Below are 22,395 nucleotides of genomic sequence, written 5' to 3' on the forward strand. Positions count from 1 at the left end.
CCTGTCATTTTACAGATGAGGAAACTGAGGCTCAGTGAGGTTAAACAATGAAGTTCTTGGCATATTAATTATGTGCTAAATAAATGCTTGTTGACTGACTTCCCAAGGTCATATAAGATTCAGGTATCAGAAATGGGATTTGAACTGCTGAGTCCACAGCCAATGCTCTTTCTATTCAGAACCTGCCTAACTTGTGTCTCATTTCCTCAAGGGCAATGTAGTGGTATGGCAGAAACACTGGACTAGATGTCAAATGACTTGCCTCTGTCACCAACTAGCTGTGTGACCCTGGACAAGTCACTGTTCTCTTGGCTTTAGTTATTTCATCTTTAAAATGAGAAAATTAATCCCTAAGGTCCCCTTCAATATTAGATTGCTGATATTCTTCTGCAGACTCAAATGTTAACAGCTGTTAAAAGATCAATGTATTTACCCTCTCAGACAATATTCACATTTAAACAGGGGTTCAATGTCCATAAACCCAAACAGGAGTGGAGATGAGGATGTGCATATATCTGTGGGGGTGAAATGTAAATAGGGGGTATGACAAATGTCAGGCATTGCAAACCCTAAGGAAGGGTCCTGGGGGTTAGTAGGTATGTTCTTGAAGTGGAGACACTTTCCTCGCATTCAAAATAGGTGATAAGTAGATGATTCTCAATAATATGGGCACTTTTGCCATCAGAGAAGGCTGGTCCTGGCTTTAAGCAAAAGCAATCTATATTGTATTATGGCTCAGATGCCATAGAGTAGACTACATTGAATCCCCATTGGAGGGTGTGAAAGAGGATGAGACTTGGAATCAGATTCTGGGTTTCAGTTCCATCTCCATCCTGTACCAGTCCTAAACAAGCCATGTAAATCTGCTAAGCCTCAGTTTCCTGATCTGGTGAATGGAGAAAATATTTGTATTACCCACCTTAAAGGTCACTGTGAAGCTATAATGAAATAACAGATATGAAGCGCTATGAAACTGTGAAGGGTTATCCAAATTGACCTATTATCAGTAGGCCCTAAGGTGACCTGCGTGGAGAAGGAAATGGCAAGTCATTCTGGTGTCTTTGCCAAGAAAACCACACGGACAGTACTGGTACACGATGGTCCATGGGGTCACAAAGATGAGGACATGACTAAATGACTAAATGACAACAAATGGTGACCTGTGTACAAAATGAACTCATGTGAAGTGACCGAGGAACAATAAAAAGCTGGATGTTCTTAGCAAGTGCAGGATAACTACGGTAGACAAACCAGGAGCTCTGGAAAGGAAGAGATCACAGTGTGGTCAGGGAAGGCTTCCTGGAGAAAGCGGGGCTTGCAATGGGCTTTGAAGGATGCGGATGATCTGCAGAGGTGTGAGGAACAGGGAAGAGCCACTATAGGTGGACGAAGGCCGGTCTAAATGGAGAGTGTGATGCACATCTAGCCAAGGGAAAACAAACGATACCATCCCCACCAGCTGTAGCACTGCACAGCTGAAGGGGTACTTTCTGCTTTCTTACTGACTGAATTGGACCAACACACAGCCGAAATAATCAATTGCTAAACAATCAGGAGCACAGCCCCCAAACAACAAATGGATGGTGCTGCAGCTTCTGGGAAACCATGTGCGTTGTTCGCTGGCTGGTTTCTTTCTCTCAGCATGATACATTACTAGCAAGAGGAAAAAGTAAATAATTTCCTGAATCAGCTAGAATCACTAAGAGGCTTCCTGAGCATCTGTCTCTGTGGAATCCCTTTGCATCTAATTACCAGTTCAACTCACTACTCAGAAGAAGCACACGACCTGGTGACCCCCTAAACAAAGCAGAGTATATCTTCAGTAGCTCCCCATTGCCTTTAGGGTAAAATGCAACCTTCTTAAGCTTGGCATTTAAAGGTCCCTTACAATCTGGCTCCAATCCTCCCCCACCATTTCACACCCTTTCACACATTCTACATTCCAGTGCATCTATCTACCTGTTGCTCCCCAAACTCAGCATTCATCTGCCTCTTTCTGCCTCTATGCCCAAGCTTTTCTGAATCCTTGAGACACACTCCCTCTTCCTCTCTGCTACGCTAAATCCTGAGCTTCTTTCAAGGCTCAGTTCAGATCCCACTCATTCCATGACAATTTCCTCCATTCTCTTTGTTAGTTATCTCTCCCCTTAATGATCATGGAGACTCATTTGTTTGTGTGCTCTATCTTCACGGTAGTGTACAGGCTCCCTGAGGGCAGGGGTTGTTTCATTTTTAATTTTGAATCCCCAGTGCCTGGCACATCATAGGTGATGAAAAAAAAAATGCTTAGGGGCAGCTAGGTGGCGCAGTGGAGAGCACCGGCCCCGAAGTCAGGAGTACCTGAGTTCAAATCCAGCCTCAGACCAAACACTTGACACTAGCTGTGTGACCCTGGGCAAGTCACTTAACCCCAATTGCCTTAAAAAAAATGCTTGATGAATGAAAAAAATGAAAGAATTCTAGACAGGTAAACAAGTACTTATCAAGGGCTTATTACATGATAGGCACTGGGGATATGAAGAAAGGTAAAGACAAGTCTTTGTCCTCAAGGAGCTTACAATCTAATGGAGGAGACAACAAGCAAACAACTATGTACAAACAAGACACATAGAACAAATTGGAGATGATGTCAAAGGGAAGGCACTAATGAAGACCAGGAAAAGCTTCCTGGAGAAGGTAGGACTTTGGCTGAGAACTGAAGGAAGCCAGGGAAGGTAGGAGGTGGAGATGAGGAAGGAGATAATTCCAGGCATATTGGACAGACATTAAAATGCGTGGAATTGGGAGATAAGAATATTGGATGCCAGGAACAGCATGGAGGCCAACTGGATTGTTAAGTATGTGGAAGGGAGTAAAGACTAAGAATGTTGAAAAGAAGGGGCAGCTAGGTGGTGCAGTGGATGGAGCACCGGCCCTGGAGTCAGGAGGACTTGAGTTCAAATCTGGTCTCAGACCAGACATTTGATACTTATTAGCTCTGTGACCCTGGACAAGTCACTTAACCCCAATTGCCTCGCAAAAAAACAAAACAAAACAAAACAAAAAAACAAGAATGGTGGAAAGGTAGGAAGGAGTCAGGTTATAAACACAGCCCAACAGAGGATTCTTCATAGGTGATCCTGGAGGTAAGAATGAAGGACTTGAGGTTTATCTTGGTCTCAGACTCAGAACATATTTCTAGTATTTCTGGGACCCATACCCTCCTTTCCTCCATTAAATTCTGGACAGACACAAACCATGAAGTCAACCCACTTTGTTGACTGAAATCTAGGGTTAATAGCGTAGCAGCTGAAAGCTCACCCTTGCTCTTATTGAATGGGACTATCAGTCTCTGCTTAGCATACTCAAGATTAGGGAGATGACCAAAAGACCCCAAAGACCAATTGACATAAAGATGATCCCTGGGCCACCTTCCAGTCAAACTGTGAAATGGCAAAGTTTATCTTCAGGATATCTCACCCCCAGTCTCTGGTTTCTGCAATCATTCCTTCCCAGCATCAATTGAGCACTCAATACTTCCGTTCCTCCTTTCAAGCATCCAGTGCAATCCTGCTCTCTGTTCCCTTCCTCCTGTGGAACTCACCTCTCAGGAAAGCATACAGACCTGTAGTTTATATATATTTATATATATATGTATTTTATATGTGTGTGTGTGTATGTATGTATTCAATTAAATTGCACAAGTTTTTTGCTGAGTATCTACTAAGTGCAGGGCCTACCTTACATCTGGGAGCCATGTTCAATAACAGCAAAGATGAGCTTTCAGCTGCTGCAGTATTAACCTTAGAAAGATTGGGCCGGATGGCTTCTGAGGTTCCTTTCACCTCTGACAAGGCAAGGGTCCTCATCTCACCTTCCCCAAGAGTTTAAGCAATCAAGTAACCCTGGGCTTTGCCAGATTTTCTGCAAATAAGGCTTTGCAAGCCTCATCATCATGTTTTTTATAGATGGGGAAATTTAGGCCCTGGGAGAGGAAATGACCTGCCTAAGGTCCCATAGAATGCTAGTGACAGAGTCAGGGTCAGAATCTAGATCTCCTGAATCACCAGCCAGTGTTCTATATGCTACACTCCATATGCTTCTATTCATGATACTCAGTCCTGCCTCAGTTCTGGCTTATGGAGGTGACTTTGACTCATTTTGTGTCATTTCCAATGTTGTTTGGGTAACACACACTCTCACGATCAGCATGTGCTATATTTCAGTTTGCAAAAACATTCCACCAGCCAGCTCCACACTAATTAAAAGTGGTTCAGCTGATGGACAAAAGGTCAGGCCCCCAAACTTTTCCCCCTGCTCTATCTCCAGACGCAAGCACTTATGGCTTAATGATGTGTATATTTTCAGATGTGGGCAGCTGACATTCCTTGTATAAACTATTTGCAATTTCTCAACGTGGATTTAACTTTCAGGAAAAAGTGAGGAGACACCCAGGGGTTTTTGAGAACCAAGAGGCTCCCAAGGGGCCAATGTGGGGCCCCGATGACTGCTGCTGGTTTCACCCCATTTGACCAGCACTAGGAAATCATTGGATTACATTCAGAACTTCTCTGCTGACACCAGGCAAAACAGGGCTGTCCTGCTAGAAACTTCTTCCTGGGGAGTGAAGAGAGCATGGGAGGGAAGGAAGAAGGGAGGAAAGGAGAGAGGAAGGGAGGACTTGTCCCACAGCTGCATACTCACTACCCTTGACCCTTCTAACACACAGCAAAGGGGAATCTGCGTCAGCCTTGGGAAAACTCTGCACGCAATGTCTCTACAGAAGACATTCCATTCCAGCCCCAGAATTCCATTCCTTAGCTGGGGTTTGGGGGCCTTTAAGGGGAGGCCCAGAACTGGAAGCCACTGATACCCTCTAAAGCAGGGGCTGTTAACCTTTATTGTGTCATGGACCCTGTGGCAGTCTAGTGAAGTATATGAACACCTCAGAATAATCCTTTTAAATGCATACATTAAGATACATAGGATATTATACACAGGAAACCAATTATATTGTCATAGTTATCAAAAATATATTTAAAAAAAGGACCCCAGGTTAAGAAGCCTTGCTCTAAATGTCGAAGTCAAGCTGGCAAGAGATGCCAACTTTCTCCTTGTTCCTCTAACGGGGCAGTGAGTAGGTAGTACTTTTCATCAGGCAGAAAGGAAGAGAGATGGGTGGTACATCATTTACTACCATTTTTGCTATAATTATTATAATATGATTATAATGAATCACACAGGTGTAGTACTTTGCAAAGAACTATCATATCTATTACCTAATTTCATAAGATCATAGATATAGAAATAGAAGGGTCATTAAGCCCAGCCCCTTTATTTTACAATTGAGGAAAATGAAGCTCAGACGGAAGTGACTTGCCTATGGTCACATGGTTGGTAAGTGTCTGAGATGGGATCTGAACCCAGAGCTTACTGACTCTTAAGTCCAACACTATGTCCACTACACCATGTTGTCTCTGATTTCACCGCCATGCACCCCCTTCCCCCGCAACAACCTTGGAAGTTAGGCAATACAAGCATTATTAGCCCTATTTTACAGATAAAGAAACTGAGGCTCTGAGATAAATATGATGTAATAGAGAAAGGTTTGGATTTGAAGTCAGAAGACAAGTTCTAATCCTGGTTCTTCCACTTACAATTCATGTGACCTTGAGTTAGTACCTCAGTTTCCTCATATGTAAAATGAAGAGATTGGATTAGATGATGCTTAAGATCCTTTCTAGCTTGAAATTCTATAATCTTTTGATTCTATTTGGCTTGCCCATGGTGCTACACCTAGTAAGTAATGGAGCTTGACCTCAAACCCAGGTCTCTTCCAAAATACTGCTAGTTTCATTATCTTTCAATAAATGGAATAGGGAATCTGTCTAAATTTGCTCAAATGGAGTGTGATGCATCATCCTGAAGGAGGGCAATAATAATTCTACTTCATTCCATTCCACTTCAAGCGAGGAAGGCTGGTAAACAAGTGTGTGTGTGGGGGGTGTGTGTGTGTGTGTGTGTGTGTGGGTGTGTGTGTGTGTGGGTGTGTGTGGGTGCAAGAAACATGGCCCAAGTACAGGTGGATAGGGCAGAGCTGCAAGCTAGCAAGTCAGACAATCAGAAATCACAGGTTCTAGAAAGGACTTAAGAAGGCAGGTCCAGAGATGTGCCTTCAGATAGTGAAGGCATTCTTTACCCTCATTTTAAGGATTTGCAAAACTCTTGACATCTGTTTTCCCATCTGAGTCCCACAACTGTCCTGGGAGGTGGAGGTCTATTATCATCCCCATTTTACAGATAAGGAAATGGAAGATGTGAGAGTTTAATTGACTTAGCCTGGGCCATTCACTTAGTAAGTGCCTCAGGCACTCTTCCAGACCCCAAGTCCAGCATTCTATCAGGGAAATAACTTCCAAGATCCCATTCCATCCTGTCTCCTCCAAGAGACTGCCCCTTTGTCATCCCCACTCTCTCACTTATTTTCAATCTCTCCTTATCTACTGGCTCATTTCCTACTGCCTACAAACATGCCTACGTCTCCCCTATCCTGAAAAATAAACCCAACCCTCATTTGAACTTTCATTACTGTTAATTAATCTTCCTCTTTCTCTTCTTTGGTCTACTAGAGTTGCCTCCATTTTTTCTCCTCTCCCTCTCTTCTAAATCCCTTACAATATGGCTTCCAACCTTAACATTCTAAAGAAACTGTTATCTTCAAAGTTACTAATGATCTCAGCTGCCAAATCCAATGGTTTTTTCCCAATCCTCATTCTCTTTGACCTCTCTGAAGCCTTTGACACCATTAATCACTCTCTCCTTCTTGATACTCTTTTTCACTGTTTTGTTTTGTTTTTTTGGACACCACTCTCTCTCCTGGTTCTCTAGCCACTCCACCTCTGTCTCCTCTGCTGGATCTTTCTCCAAGTCACACCCTCTAACTGTAGATGTCCCTCAAGGTTCTATCCTGGAACTCCTCATCTTCTTCCTCTATACTACTTCACTTAGTGATCTCATCAGTTCTCATAAAATTAATTACCGTCATTATGCTGATTCTCAGATCTACCTCTCCTGCCCCGATCTCTCTCTGACCTCCAACTGCCTTTCAGACATCTTAGCTGCACCCCCAGGAGACTGAATAGGTCCATAACAATATGTCCCTCTTAACCTTTTCCTCCTCCTTCTCTCCCTAGTAGTGTAGAGGCAATACCATTTCCCAGTCCCTCAGGCTCTCAACCTAGGAGTCATCCTGGACTCCTCACTACATCTCACCCCCTATATCCAATCTGTTGCCAAGTCCTGTCGACTTCACCTTTGCAATATCTCCTGAATATTTCCTCTTCTCTCCTCTGATGCTGCCACCACTTCAGTGCAGTCTCTCAGACATCTCATGCCTTGATCACTACAACAGTCTGCTGGTGGGATCTGCCTGCCTCAAGTCTCTCCCTACTCCATCCACTAAAGTGATATTCCTAAAATGATGTTCTGATCATGTCACCCCTCCCCTACTCAATAAACTCCATTGGCTGTTGTCTCCCCCATTAGACTATTAGCTCTCTGAGGTCAGGGATTGTCTTTTTCCTCTTTTGGTATCCCCAGAGCTTAGCACAGTGCCTGGTACATAGTAGGTACTTAATATTTACTGAATTGAATTATTCAGTGACAGAGCTGGGACTGGAACCCAAGCATCCCAGTGCTCAGTCTAGTTCTAACTCCATTGCATTACACTGACTCTAAGGGAGGAAGGAAGTGTCACTTAGAGGGTGGGAGGAAGACAGACATCTAGCTACAAATTAGTAGGTATGAAAAGGAGGGGAAAGACCCAGAATAAGCATTGGGGTAGGAGGGGGAAGCCAAGTAGAGTGAACTGAAGAAGTGGGGAAGCCCCCATAGAGACAGACCAAATAAAATGAGAGTGAATCCCACGGGGCTGGGTTAAAAGCGGCAGCAAGATGGCACCTGGTAAGAACAAAGGGGAAGGCATGAATAGAATATTACAACTGGGAACAGGTAGGCTTTCTGAGGATTAAGGAAACAAGTTCTCAAGAAAACCTCATTTCCTTAGGAATGCAATTAGCCCCTGGGATAGGGCAGGGGTGTTGGGAGAGGAAGGGCGAAGGCAATAAATGACCATTTACCTCCTGACACATAATTTTGGGTTGTGCTCAATGCAGCTACTGCTCCTCAATTCCAGACACTTGGCAGCTGAGGCTCCTGATGCCCTCTTGACTTTACTGATCAATGTCACACTAATGCTGTATGGGACCAAGGCACTTCTGCTCTCAGTAGTCAAAGTGTAGCCTTGCTTCGTCTGGGTTGGGCTTTGGTGGGGAAAACTCAGCTACATAACAGGGCAGCAGAGAATGCTGGGAAGAAGACTGAGTGGGGAGTTGGGCGCCATGGGTATTAGTGCTGGCTTTGCCACTAACAATCTTCAGGATTTCTCCGGATTCAAGTTCCCCATTTACAAAATGAAGGGTTTGGATTCTGTGTTTCTTACGGATCTTTGCTACTCTAACACACGGTTCTAATTGGACAACAACACTATTCTTTTTCTTTTTTTTTTTTCCTTTCCACTCTGAGGAGGTGTAAGTGGAAAGCACACTGAATTTAAAGTCAGAGTCATTTATCACCTTTGTGACCTCTCTAGGCCTCTGCTTCCATATCTGGAAAAGGAAGGAGTTAAACCAGATGACCTCCTGTGGTCCCTAGAGAGGCAGTAAGGTACGAGAGAAAGAGCAGTGGTTTTGGAATCAGAGGACCTGGATTCAAATCCTGCCTTTGTCACTACTCACATGACTCAGTGTATGCAAGTCACCTCACCTTTCTGGGACTCAGTCTCCCCATTTGTCACATGAGGGGTTGGAGAGAGAACCTCTAAGAGCAATATAATACAATGGAATGAGAACTAGACTGAGTACTGGGATACTTGGGTTCCAGTCCCAACGTCTAAGATCCCATATTTTTTGTACTACTTACCTTCTCCACTCCCTGAGTTGCCTCTCTCCTCTGAATGGAGGGCCGAAGGGTGGAACAATAAACTCTAGAACTTTCTGAACTCTTCAGGTTACTCTCTGTTTTCCATCAACAGCTGTGCTTGGTTTTTGTTTTGTTTTGTTTTTGTTTGTTTGTTTGCTAGGCCCTGGGGTTAAGTGACTTGCCCAGGGTCACACAGCTAGTAAGTGTTAAGTGTCTGAGGCTGGATTTAAACTCAGGTCCTCCTGACTCCAAGGCCAGTACTCTATCCACTGCGCCACCTAGCTGCCCCTCTGCTTGGTTTTGACTTCATAGAACATCCTATGTCCTGGTGCCAACTTCCTTTTGTCTGTTAACTTCTCTTTCTCCTTCAGGGCAGGTAGCGTCTGTCTTTCTTTTTCTTATCTGTATCACCAGTGCTTAACTTAACAGGGTGCCTTGCCTATTAGTATGTGCTTTATAAATGTTTATTGAATTGAATTTAGTGAATTCCTAGATCTATGAGTCTTAGATCCTTCTAGCTCTGAATCTCTGATCCTTTGAGAGTCAGCTGGCTCCAACTGAGGTGACCCTGCTAAGCATACATTTATCTGAAGCCACTGAGACAAGAATCAGGAAGGGGGGAGGGGACTATTAGATTTTCAGCAAGTCTCTTAATCACCAAGTCTCAATTTCCTCATCTTAAAGATAAAAATAATCATATTTACAGGGTTGTTTAGAAAGCACGCTATAAAATGAAAAGTGCTTTTGAAATCCAAGCTATTATCATTGTTAATTCCAAGCTCTGCCTTACTACTGACCATACATAGCACTGTCACCAAACAGGACAAAGGAACCTTTGGCAAAGGCGAAGCACTGAGAGAATTGTTTCCTAACCTGAGGGCTGATTTAAGCTCTGGCTGACAGGGGGGAAAGAGCTCCATTCTTTCACTTTCTTAATCAAAATCTTCAGGACCATGTGGAAAAAAAAAATCAAACAAGCCTTCTGTCAAACTGTCAGGGCCGGTTGTGCTGACTGACCATAAATAGTCATGTCAGGAGACATAATCCGTGGCTTCCAAACGAAAACAGGACAAAGAGGTGGGGGGGAATGAACGGGGTATTTATGTGTGTGTGTGTTGTTACTGTTGGGGGAAAAAATCCAAGCCAATTTTTCACCAACAAGTGTCTGCATCTCTTCATCTGTTTTGGGGTTTCTTGTGTCAATATTCTATAGTTCTCTTCAGAAACACCAATCATTTCTTATATGCATTTTCCCCCCCTCCCCATGGAAAGACTCTTGCCAATGGCAACACCTCTAGACCAACCTAGGACCAGTGTCCAAAAAAACCCTAGGTGTGGGAGGATGAAGTGTCAACATATACCCAACGCCATAGTGATTTACAGATCTAATTAAACCATTTGGAGACACTTGAGGACACCTTCAGAATTAGCACCACAGGGTGGAAAAGCACTGATCAACTAATGGAGAGCCCTCATTTTTGATTTGCAGTTGGGCAAATGTGTGATCACTGGCAAAATCATCAAGTTGCCCTTCTGGAAACAGGGTTGCCACCTGCCCCCATTTCCTGAGGGCTAGTACTACCATTTTCAGCCATTAAGTGCCCACCCCCAGTATGTAGGCATGGTTTCCACAAATTAAAGATTCAACTTCAAAGGGCCTTCTGTTGTGAAGGGTAATGAGGTAATGGCTAGAAAGTGCTTTTAGATGCTGGGAGAAACACGCTATTGGAAAGTCTGTTTCCTGCCTCTCACTACCATTATCCTCATCAGGAAGATGGACACTGGCTCCAAATCTGTTCCATCTTTGTTTCTCTTGAGGAAGTCATGAGGGACTAAAATAAATGCTGTCATGTAGGGAGTGGCCAAAGAGCAACCTTAGGCAGAGTCATAACTAGGAATCTTTACACCTGGGCAAATACCACCAACCATACCTGGGACAAGCACACAAAACATATGCTTGGTTGGGGGTGGGGAGAGGGGAGGAAGAAGAAGGCAGAAGAGCTATGGAGCTTACCCTGGCTGCTGCCATCTAGGCAGCTTCCCATTTTAACTAATTACTCTTGCTAATTAGGATCTAAGTTCTGGGTTTTTTCTCGGTTGCTGAAAGATGGCAAGTGCCTTCAGTCCCCTCTAAATTTGTTGTCCTTAGTTGCCTTACTCTATTTATGGGGCCTGCTTGGGGCCATAGAGGGCTATTTAGAGCTTTCTATGTCACCCCTGAAACAGGCGTAAAGAAAACAAATTACATTGATCCTGTGATAAATATAACATATTTTCTGAAAAACTGAAAATATTACAATGTAGAGACTTGTGAAGTTCTAACCAACTGACAATAGAGAAAGGCATTTTTCAGAACAAGTGTTACAATTTTGATTTTTGGGGGAAAAAATGGTGCCCGTTTGTTAATGATGCTAGTAAACCCTGGCTCTTGACCAAGTGCCTTGAGAACCACAGCAGGAAGAGACATTGGACTTGGAATTTGTCCTTATTTGACTCCATAGTGTGGGCTTTGCCACAGGCTAAGGCCCCTGAAAGGAATGGGTACAGTTTGGTATTGCTGTTTTGGGTGTTTTCTTTCCCTCAGTCCCAACTTTATCAGCTGTGGGCCCAGCTTGTCCAACTGATCAACCAGTAATATTTTGTGAGTGCCTTTTATGTGCCTAACTCTGTGTTAGGTCAGGTAGGGGAGATCAGGGGGTCAATATAAAGAAGTGAATAGGCTTCCTTGAGGGCAAAACTGTTATAAACTCTTGTCTGGTGCCTTCTAGGGGGTTATAATCATGATGGGGAAATACGATGAACGCATCTGAAACAATTATCCAAAGTTGTAAGAGTTAAATTGTAATAAGCGGAAGAGAGGAAGATCATTAAGGGCCAGAGTGGACAGGGAAGGCTTCATGAAAGAGGTGAGATTTAAACTTGGCCTTGAAGAATGACTAAAATTTGAAGAGAGAGAAAGAGAGAGAGAGAGAGAGAGAGAGAGAGAGAGAGAGAGCTAGCTTCCTCCTCAGAGTTCAGGTTTCTTGCATCCCTGGAAATCTTTTGAGAATTTGCTGATTCTTTGGACGGAAGGAATGATGAAGCTTAGGCTGGCAGTCAGACTTGTAGGACAACAACCTTTGACTGACAATTTACCCAATAGTCTCTTAGAAAATCAAAGGAAGTCTGGATTAACAACAACAACAACTAACATTTATACGGTAAGGTTTGCAAAGACTTGACATGTTATCTTATTTGATCCATACAACAACCCTATGAGATGGGTGCTTTTATTATCCTTGTTTTACAAATGAAGAAACAGAGGCAGACAGAGATTAAGTGACTTGCCCAAGGTCACACAGCCAGTAAGTGTATAAAGTTAGATTTAAACTTAAGTCTTTCTGACTCCAGGCCCAGCACTCTATCTTACTTGTTCCACCTAGTCTTATCGGGGACTCAGAAAACAAACACACACACACACACACACACACACACACACACACACACACCAAGAAACTGCTTCTGTCCCAATTCTACCTGCTGTTAGGTGAAACTCTCAGCATCTGAGGCCCAGAGATGGGGAGGTGTGTGTATTCTCCACACAGCTTGACCAAAATGAAAGCTTCCAATAAAGAAAAGAGGTGTTCAGAAAAGAAGAAAGAAGAACTGTCTGTAATCCTTTAAATCAGAAAGTCAGACTTCAACTTTGGAGGAACTTCGCTCAAACCTCTGGAGCCGAAAGAGTTTTGTGGAAATCAGGAAATCAGAATTAAGGAGAGGCCAGTAGGTCTTTGAATTGGGAGACGATTTCAATCATCCAGCAAAGTTCAATGAAGAGCTTCCGGGGCTGGACAATTTTTAATGAGAAGGAAAGGAAAAGAGGGAAGTGACCCAGAATCTAACTGTCGCCTTCTCACGGCGTTAGAGGGCGGAAAAGAGAGAAATATGCATCCCCATGAGCAAGAACCCTGTCGATTCAGTGATCTCTAGGCATGACTATCCGGACATGATGGAGAAGGGAAAAGTCACACTGTTTACGTAGGCACATTCTGCTCTTCTTCTGCTTTATTTGTGGGATAAACAACAGCTATGACAGAGTCAAATTCTGATGCAGCAGGTTGCTGAACAAAACCCAGGTGAGGCCAAATCCATGATGCTTGTGTAATTTATAAGAGATTTAGTTCCAAGGGTTAAGCCTTCCTCAGTGTTGATTCTCCTTCGTTTTGACATCTTTTCCATTTAAACAGGTGAAGCTCTTCCAGATCAGTCTGAAATTGAAATAGCTCTTAGGTGCAAGGCACTGAGCATATGCACAAAGGTAAAAATGACACCATAATCCATGTCCTAAGCTTCCTCAGAGTCTACTGGGGGTGGAGTGGGGTGGGGTAGGTGGGTGGGGGGTTATGACGAGCACTTAAATAAGTCTAATAAAAGCTAAAGTGTGATGGGGCAAAGAAGAGATCCAAATAAAATACTCGAGGAAAATTCAAGGACAGAGTGATTACTTTTACCTAGGGAGATCAGGTAAGATTTTACAGAGGGGGTGGCCCCTGAGCTGAGCCTCAAAGGAAAATAAAGATTTCAACAGGAAAAAAAATGAGGAAGGAATATGTACCAAGCGTGAAGGATGGCTTGAAACAATGCACAGAGGTGAGAGAAGGTAGGATCAGACTGTAAAAGAGCTGGAAGTCAAGCCTGGCTGAATACAGAGCATGTGAAGATTAATATGAAATGAGGCTGAAAACAGAGCCTTGAGACAGACTGTGGGGTAGCAGGCAAGGGGAGCCTTAAATTCATGACTAAAGAATTTGTATTTCAATCCATTGGGCATAGGGGATCATTAAAGACTTTGGGAGCTGGGAAATAGACGTATGACTTAAGATTATTTTAGTACCTGTGTGAAGGAGGGAGAAAATGGAGAAGAGGCTATTATAATAGTCTGGGTAAGAGATGAATAGGGTCTTAACTTGGGTAGTGGCAATGGGCATGGATAGCCAAGAACAGATACAAGAACTATTGTAAAGATAGGATCAACAGGACTTGGAAACTAATTGGATAAATGAATAAATAAGTTGTGGATCTTCATGAATTACCCTATTCAGAATGACAAATAGAGTCATTGAAGGGCTATTACAAAGGTCACAAGGATAGAACTGTTATTTCTCTTCAGTAAAGTGCTACTGGGATCCTTTCCCAAAACTGCATCCACGATTACACTGTCCTGTGACCTACACATAGTCATAAAATTATATTTATATTTTCTCGGGAAAAGGAACTCAAATGGCTCTATGGATGAATATTCCAGTGTTGAGGAGGTGGGAGGCTCTTCTAATAGACCAGAACTCCTCCCTCTGAACCCTGTCAAAGCCTTTCTTGATCCTCCCCAACTGCTGCTTTCCCCAGCAAAGGAAGGCTAACTACTGTATATTCATTTTGTTTTATTCTGGTTATATTTATTCTGTATATACTTATATATATGAACATGTTGCCTCCCTCAAGACAATGTAAATGCCAAAGAACTGGAAACAAAGGAGATATCCATTGATTTGCAAATAGCTAAAAAAAATTGTGGTATATGAATATACTAGAACATTGCTGTGCTATAAGAAATGACACACAGGATGAATGTAGAGAAATATGGGAAAATTTATAGGAACTGATGCAGAGTGAAATAAGGAGAGCTAACAAAACAATGCAAACAATGACAACAAGAATGTAAATGAAAGGAACAATAACTACAAAACAAACGAACATTGCAGAATTATAAAGAACTAGCATGACCACAAAGAGATGGGAGAAGAAACCCTCTCCTACTCCTTTGATGAGATGGGAGGTCCAGAAGTGGGGAGTATCTCATATATTTTCAGATTTTTTTAAATGTATTGACCAGTTTCATGGATTCTTTCCTTTTCTTCCTCCTGTTTCTCTCTTAAGAAATATTCTTTGTTACTTGTATGGACTGATGTTGAGTGAAGTGAGAAGAACCAAGAGAACATTGTATACAGTAACAGCCACATTATGGGATGACTGATTTTGATAGACTTGGCTCTTCACAGCAATGCAAGGATCTCGCATACTATTTGTTCTTTTTTTTCCTTCTGTTTTGTTTTGTTTCTTCTTTCTTGTGGCTCCTGCTATTGATTCTAATTCTTCTTTACAACATGACTAATGTGAAAATATGTTTAATAGGAATATATATGTAGAGCCTATATCAGATTGCACACCGTCTTGGGGAGGGAAGGGGAGAAAATTTAAAACTCAAAATCTTATGGAAGTGAATGTTGAAAACTAAAAATAAATTAATTTTTAAAAAAAATATTCTTTGTTATATGGGATGAATCCCTTGGGAAAGGCCAGGGAGAAGACAACAGAGAAATTTAGGCAATATGAAAACAAAACATATCAAAATTTTACTTTAAAATAGAATGTAAGGTTCTTTAGAGGAGGGATTGTTACATTCTTTGTACTTATATCCCTAGCACCTGACACGAGCCTAGTACATAGTAGGTATTTAATAAATGCTCCTTGGTTGATTGAGTTACAAGCTAAAGCTTGTACAAGCTAATACTTGACGAAAATAGACCTCCTTCTTCCCTGTCCCTGGCAGAACCCCAAATCCAGACAGATACCAAAGGCCCAAGAGTACACCAGAAGGATTCCTTCCACAGCACTCTTATCCTAACTGGTGCAAGTATTTGAAGACTTAGGGGATTCCAACAAGGTGGGGATGGTGGCGGGTTGAATTTCACTAGCATGGCTTAGAGGTGCTGCCTGCTGAACAAAATAGCTCCATAGCCTTACCGATTTCATTTCGCCCCCCCCTTACACAGTTACTGGGATAAGCAGGTAGGGAAGAGTCTCTAGAGACAAAAGATAATGGCAATGGAGATAAGAGGGCAGACCCTTAGCAAAGAAAATGAGAAGAGCGTCCTGTTCCTATGTATAACAATCAACTCTTCCTAAATAGAGATATTATTTACCCACCCATGATAATGCATATTGAATTTTTTTAAATTCATGATTAAGGATGAATCTAATATTTTCTTACCTGATATTTCATTTGTGAACTTTTTCCTAGATGGCTGGCAAATCAAGAATAGGGAATTTAATTTGTGGCTGAGGAATAGAGTACAAAAACAAATTGACAGACAACATATTAGAATGAAGAGCCTCAGGCTGGGAATCCAAAGATCTGGATTCCAGCACTGGCTCAGCCACTTTCCAGCTGCGTGACCTTGGGTAATCACTTCACTGTTCAGTGCCTCAGGTTTCTCATTTGCAAGATGAAAATTATAACATCTGTCCAACAGGCTCACAGAATCTCGGGGTTGGATACGACCTTAGAGGCCATCTAATCTTCCCCATGACTGAAAAAAAATCTTCCCAACAACATATCCTATTAGTGGTCATCCAGTTTTTGCCTAAAGACTTCTAGGGAGGAGACATACTACTACTTGGACAGCTTATTCCATTTGGAGGTAATTCTAATTGTTTGGAAGCTCTTCCATATATGAAGCCTAAATTTTCTTCTATGCAATTTCTACTCATTTTTATTCTTACCAGCCTATAGGTTTTAGGCTCCATTCCCCCTTCTCTCTCTCTCTAAATCAGGGTGTTTACTTCTCTGATCCTGTGATTCATCAATTCTACTTGTCCTTTCAAAGCTCACGGGGAAGAGCAGAACAATCACATATGCTAGGTTTTTTAGTAGCCAAGGATATAATTCATTTGAACTAGGTGACTTGAACTCATCAGGGGGCGGTTAGATACCCTCTTAGCACAGTACTACATACTTATTTTTAGCACCAACTTCCCATCTGACATTTTTGTCTTGTCTTTTCAAAGATCATTCTCTTGGGAAGAGAAAACAGAAAGTAAATAACAGCTAAGCTGCTCTGCCTATTCTCTGTCATCAGTTATCACTATCCCATCCACTCTGGTCTTTTTGTTATTAACTTTTCTTGCCAGGCTCAACTCATTCCAAGCTTTAGCTCCTCGGTCATTCTTCTTTTAGGACTATCTTATGTTTTTACATTCATTCCTTGTTACTGTGAAAAACAATTCTCAGAGCTTCCCCTCAGCCCCCCACCCTTCTCTAAAGTTCTTAAGAAGGACACTACTGATCATGAGATTGCATTGGAAGCTGCTCAGGCTTGGGTGGAGACAGATTCTTCTGCCTAGATAGCCCAAGGTTGGGAATGACCTGGTGTGGTTGGGGGGGGGGGTGATCTGAAAGAACAGGTATTTATGATAGTGGGGTGATATCAGCCCCTGTTGAAAAGGCATATAACCTGGGCACCCCAACGATCAAATCGAGCCAGTTCTGGACTGTAACTCCCATGCAACACATGTTGCCAGCTTGAGAGAAATTAAAATATGAACACACAACCTATTTTATTTGTTTTTCTTAGAACAAACTGTTTTTGGGGTTGACATTACCTACCCCTGCATCTATCTTTTGGACATGTCTTTTAAAAATCTAATGTGGTTGGTGAGGACAACTCCCCTCCTTCATCCTCAGAATTGTCTTTACTGTGTTGTGGAGATCAAGTGAAATGATGGATATTATTTCACAACTCATCAAATCTATGCCATAATCATTATGATTAAACAAACTGACCCACTGGAGGGACCCTTCCATTCCTTTCACCATTTTAGAACCCAGCAAAGTCAAGTTCCCAGAAGAACTTTTCAGTTTGAGCTTGCCTATTTCGATCATTTCGGACAGCGTTTAGGAGACAGGGAGAAGAGGAAAGGAAGGGGTAGGGAATGAGTGAACTTGCAATTATTATTTCCTTTCATTCAAGTTTTTTTTTCTTCTGAAAGGTGGATATTTCTCAAAGAGCCAAATAAGAACTTGGAACAGATTTCTTTTGTGCATAAACAGAAGGGCCCAGACATGGGCTGATCAGCAATTTCCCCTTTTTCAAGAATAAACTTCCCTGCCTTATCCTATCATTGTTTATAAAAACAAAGGGAAAATCTGAATTTCTAAAGGGAGCTACTGCTCCCCACACAGTGGAGCACTGAGAACAATATTCAGGCCTGCAAATCTTTGAGAAAAAAATAAACTGAAAGAATACTTCCCTGGCAGCTGTCTTCACTTGGTCTATTTCCTAGCAGCTGAGAGAATGAACACAAATGAAAGTATTTCATTGGAGAAAATTGTTTCAACCAGGCTTTCCATCTTTGTTGGTTCTTGAATGATGCTAACACAGGGGTCATTCAACATCTCAGTCCTGTCTTCATACTGTCCATCCATAAGCCATAGAGTACCATGGACAATATCTTTAAACTTTGTTGAAATCAATGCATTTCATGTTGTGAGATACTTTGGGGTGTTTTTGATGTTAGCAGTGGTAGAAATATGGGGGGGGTATGTGTGTGTTTGCTAGCCAGGATCTGAGCATGATACATGTTAACTGGTTAACATTGATGGCTTGCAATAAATTCTACATAAAGTCAGAACAAAATGGACAGAGGAAGATCCAGGCTTGAAGAGAGCTTAAATCCTTCTTCAGGACCACTTGTCAGAGTACTTTAGGATATGGTAACCTCTAACTCATTTGAAATCCTATAGTACAAAATCACAGCACAACAACAGAACCTTAAAACTTTGAATATTAGAATGTATGTCAGAGGTGGAAGGGACTTTGGAACTGTAGAATACAGAAATGTTAGAACTAGAAAGGGCTTGAGAAAATAACAGAACACAGAATGTTGGAGGAGAACCTATTATAGCTAGAAGAAACTTCCAAATCTAGTCTTTAGATATAATCTAGTCCAACTCACTCATTTTAAAGAAGAACTTATTTTCTGTACCAATCATTTGTGAAGTAACTACTTACTCCCTTGTTACAGCTCTTGTATCCTTGGACTGACAATCAATGTTGGCCAAGGGTCTAAGATGTACAAGACTTAAATGCTGGACATACAAAGACAAATATATTCCTGTCCTCAAGGAGCTTACATTCTACCAGGGAAGCCAATGTGCACGAAAAAGTATGATGCAAGATCATTTATGGAGGGAGAATTAGAAGGGGTTTCATAGAGGAAGTAGTATCTGAACTGAGCCTTGAAAGAAGACAGATTCTACAAGGGAGAGATGAAGAACAAGTGTGTTTCATAGTTAGCTATCTCTTCTATTGGCATTTAATTTCTTATATGTTTCTATCTCCCTTCCCCAATTAGACTGTAAGCTCTGTGAAGCCATAGACCAGGTTCTCATAGTCCCTTGAGTCCTTCTTAATTACTGTAGTAGTGGGGATATGGCAGAAGAGATCTGTAGACAAATTGATTGGAGAAAAATGGGAGAAAAGTGAGAGTTTTTCTAATTGGATCCAGATTGAGAGTGACATGTTTCCATGTTGATATAATGAAGACAGAAAGGGACTGACCCAAGGGTGATATTATTTTAGTTGAATATTATTTTAAGCCTGTAGGATTATCGGGCTGTTAAATCCTCATCTGATGCCTCATCATGGTGTAGACATGACCCTGGGTTCACAAATGCTTTGCCGGCAGAGCAGAAGATTGGTCCTCTTTTGCCAGACTCTAAAGGCTTTGAGCATAGCCCTGACAACAGACGTCACCAACTGTCCAAAGATTATCTCCACTAAAGATACAGAGAAGCTCATTGCCAGCAAACTGGCCACTAGGTTATGCGTTCTTTGTCCGTCATGACTCATTAAGGGAGGGGGAAAAAGCTATTTTCGTCCCCATACTGCACACACAGAGTTGTTAAGGGAGTTCTGATATTACCTGGTCCAACCACCTCATTTAACAGATGAGGGAACTAGGGCCCAGGACGAATTGACTTATCCAAGGTCACACAGCTCATTAGTGACTGAACTAGGGCTTGAACCCAATTCCACACACTTTCATACTTCCTGATCTCAGTTTCATACACTTGCAAAATGGAAAAATCAAGTCAGTGACAGCATATGCAAAAGAACTTTGACAAAGTATGACATGCTATACAAATGTAGATGGTACTATCATCACCCTCATTATAATAATAGACTCCAGCTGGGGGACCTACTATCTCTTGTCTCACGTCTTATTACTCAGTGCACAGAAATAAGAAGTCATGCTCTCAGTCAGTCACTAACTAGAAAGGGTTTAAGTCAGTAACCTTTCTTGCCCTACTCATGTCTAGAGCCTACTATCCCAGACTAGTTAAGTAAAAATAGGTTCTAAGAGATCCTCAGAAAGTCTTGAAACTGTAGAAAGAAATTTATTGTGGGAACAGAATTAGTTAATGAAAAGGCTCAGACCTCTACCCTACTTTCATTCCGACTTGGCCAAAATGTACTATATCACTTCAACAGGAGAATTGGAGAAGACACTTGGGAAAAATGTATCTGGACTCCCTGAAGGATGACACACCACACTTGTAAAATCTTCTGAAGCAGAGGTCTTGGGGCTTGGTTACTGTTAGAAGGTTTTAAGCGGCTTTAAGCTGAAGATAATTCATGTGTTTAAAGGCCCACATTTATTACTTCTTGGCAGTGGCTTCCACACAGAGGTTAACCCCGGTCAGTGAGGGAAGGAAGCAAATAAAAGCAGGGTTCCAGTGGCAGTCCCCATCCAGCTCCTGCCATCAGCTCCAATTCCTCTGCTATGCTGGAAAGGGGCCATCTTGAACCCCTCTCTGTCCCCAACACAGAGCAACAATGGCAACACAAAAAAGACTTTGAAACACATACAATTCCCCCACACCCCTATTTTTATAGATAAGGGAACTGAAACACCAAGAAATTAACTGACTTGCCTAAGGCCATACAGTTAGTAGCAGAGAAGGTCTCTGGTAGAAAGAAAACTAGACTTGGAGTCAGAAGACTTCCGAGAAGGTTCAAATCCCAGCTCTGCAACTTACTGCTATATCACCTTGGGCAAACACTTTATCCTTTCTGGGCCTCAGTTTTTCCCATCCACACAATAAGGAAATTAGAACAGGTGAGCTTTAAAGTCTCTTTTAACTTTAAATCTATGGCCCCTTCCCACCCATCCCCAGCTCCAAGTTCAGGGATTTTTTTCTTCTATACTAGATTCCTTTTTTTTTTTTTAATTATTATTACTGGAGGTGAATGGAATGGTGGAGAAACTGTGTATGGGGAGGGTCACACCTGGATTCCCTTGCCCCATGCCTCAGCCCATGAATTGGGGCATACCTCAGATAGTCATTTTCGTAACCTACCACTCTGTCCCTTCTACCCCCAGCTTTCTGTGATTCTCCCCTTGGTCACTGCTGGTGCTTCCTGAATCACACCCACCATATGCTCTTGGAAGATTTAGTTTGTGGGCCCTCTGGGGCAACAAACTCCGTCATATCATGATCTGTAAGGGATCTCCTGTCTCCAAAGAGGTGTGACCAGACTCCCAGGCTAACTTCTAGCCTCAAGGAGCTGATGACCTCACACCTCTGAAGTCCTTCAGGCCCTCTGAATTCTTTGGGTGAAAAATGATATTTCTGGAGTCTGACTCGCAGTCGTGATTCCAGGCTGTTTTCATCCCTGGGTTTTGTTCCCTGGGGGTCATTATCTCAGCCTTTCCGAACATGGGCTGTCGGATATTTTTGTGTTCTCTGCTTGGTGGAGTAAGGGCTCACATTCTTGTAGTTATGTGTTTTTGGCTGCCCCTTACCTCTGGGGTGAGGTATTTCATCACGATTTCCTTCCCTTTCTCTCCCAGTTTTTCATCTGGTGTAATTTCATACTCTGCCTGGAACAGAAAGAGAAAAAAATCAGTATTTTTGGCTCACATACTTCATAGAAGCATAGGATGTTAGATCTGGAAGGGACCTTAGAGGTCAGTCATCTTATCCAACTCCCTTTGTTTTATAGATGAGGAAACTGAGGCATATGGGGAGGCAGCTTTCCCAAGATCACACAGCTAAGTAGTGGCAAAACCAGGCTTAGAACTGAGGGTGTGCTGCAGCCAGCTCATATAGGCTCTCAAAAGCAAATTATTAAAATTTTACTAATGAGCATTTACACCAAAGAAATAAATAAACACTATAAATCAGACTTTATTTATTGTTTGGTTGATATCTATACTTAAGAAAGTGATGGAGAAAATGTTAATAATGGGTTTATTTTCTAGAAAGCTGGTTGTTGAACATTTACCGATACACTACTGCTTAGAACCCAGGTCTTCTGGCTCCCAGATACTGATATCATGAATGCATATTACTTAAAACTCTTCCACAAGAGAAAAGAGGAGCCTAACATTTGGGGAGGGAGGCCAGGACAATGGCCCATTTAAGGAAAATTCCATAATCCAGATATTTCAGGTTCACAAGAATGGGACTCAAATCCAAAAGAAGACACAGCCTCCTCTGAGGTTCATGCTCCTTGATCTAAGACGGTCTTATTCCCTCATACCTTAGATGTTTGCCAAGGAAAAAAAAATTAAAGAAAATGAGAAGCTTCAGCTGAGCTGAGCTTTTGCAATGGC

General features: G+C 42.1%; 1 protein-coding gene across 4 annotated transcripts in view; it reads right to left on the minus strand.

Moving 5' to 3' along the window:
• The window catches only part of GRK5 (G protein-coupled receptor kinase 5), a 322,114-nt gene that overhangs the window by 80,808 nt on the left and 218,911 nt on the right, over window positions 1-22,395 (minus strand). For all 4 annotated transcript variants that reach the window (XR_003568226.1, XM_027851587.1, XM_027851586.1 and 1 more), the window contains exon 4: window positions 21,583-21,660. Coding sequence is in view for 3 of the 4 variants with exons in the window: in XM_027851587.1 (XP_027707388.1) it covers window positions 21,583-21,660 (78 nt within the window). In the remaining variant the exon portion in view is untranslated. The remainder of the gene's footprint in view (window positions 1-21,582; window positions 21,661-22,395) is intronic.

Source organism: Vombatus ursinus, unplaced genomic scaffold, assembly GCF_900497805.2.
Source record: "Vombatus ursinus unplaced genomic scaffold, bare-nosed wombat genome assembly UNPS02009205.1, whole genome shotgun sequence".
NCBI classification, from domain to species: domain Eukaryota; kingdom Metazoa; phylum Chordata; class Mammalia; order Diprotodontia; family Vombatidae; genus Vombatus; species Vombatus ursinus.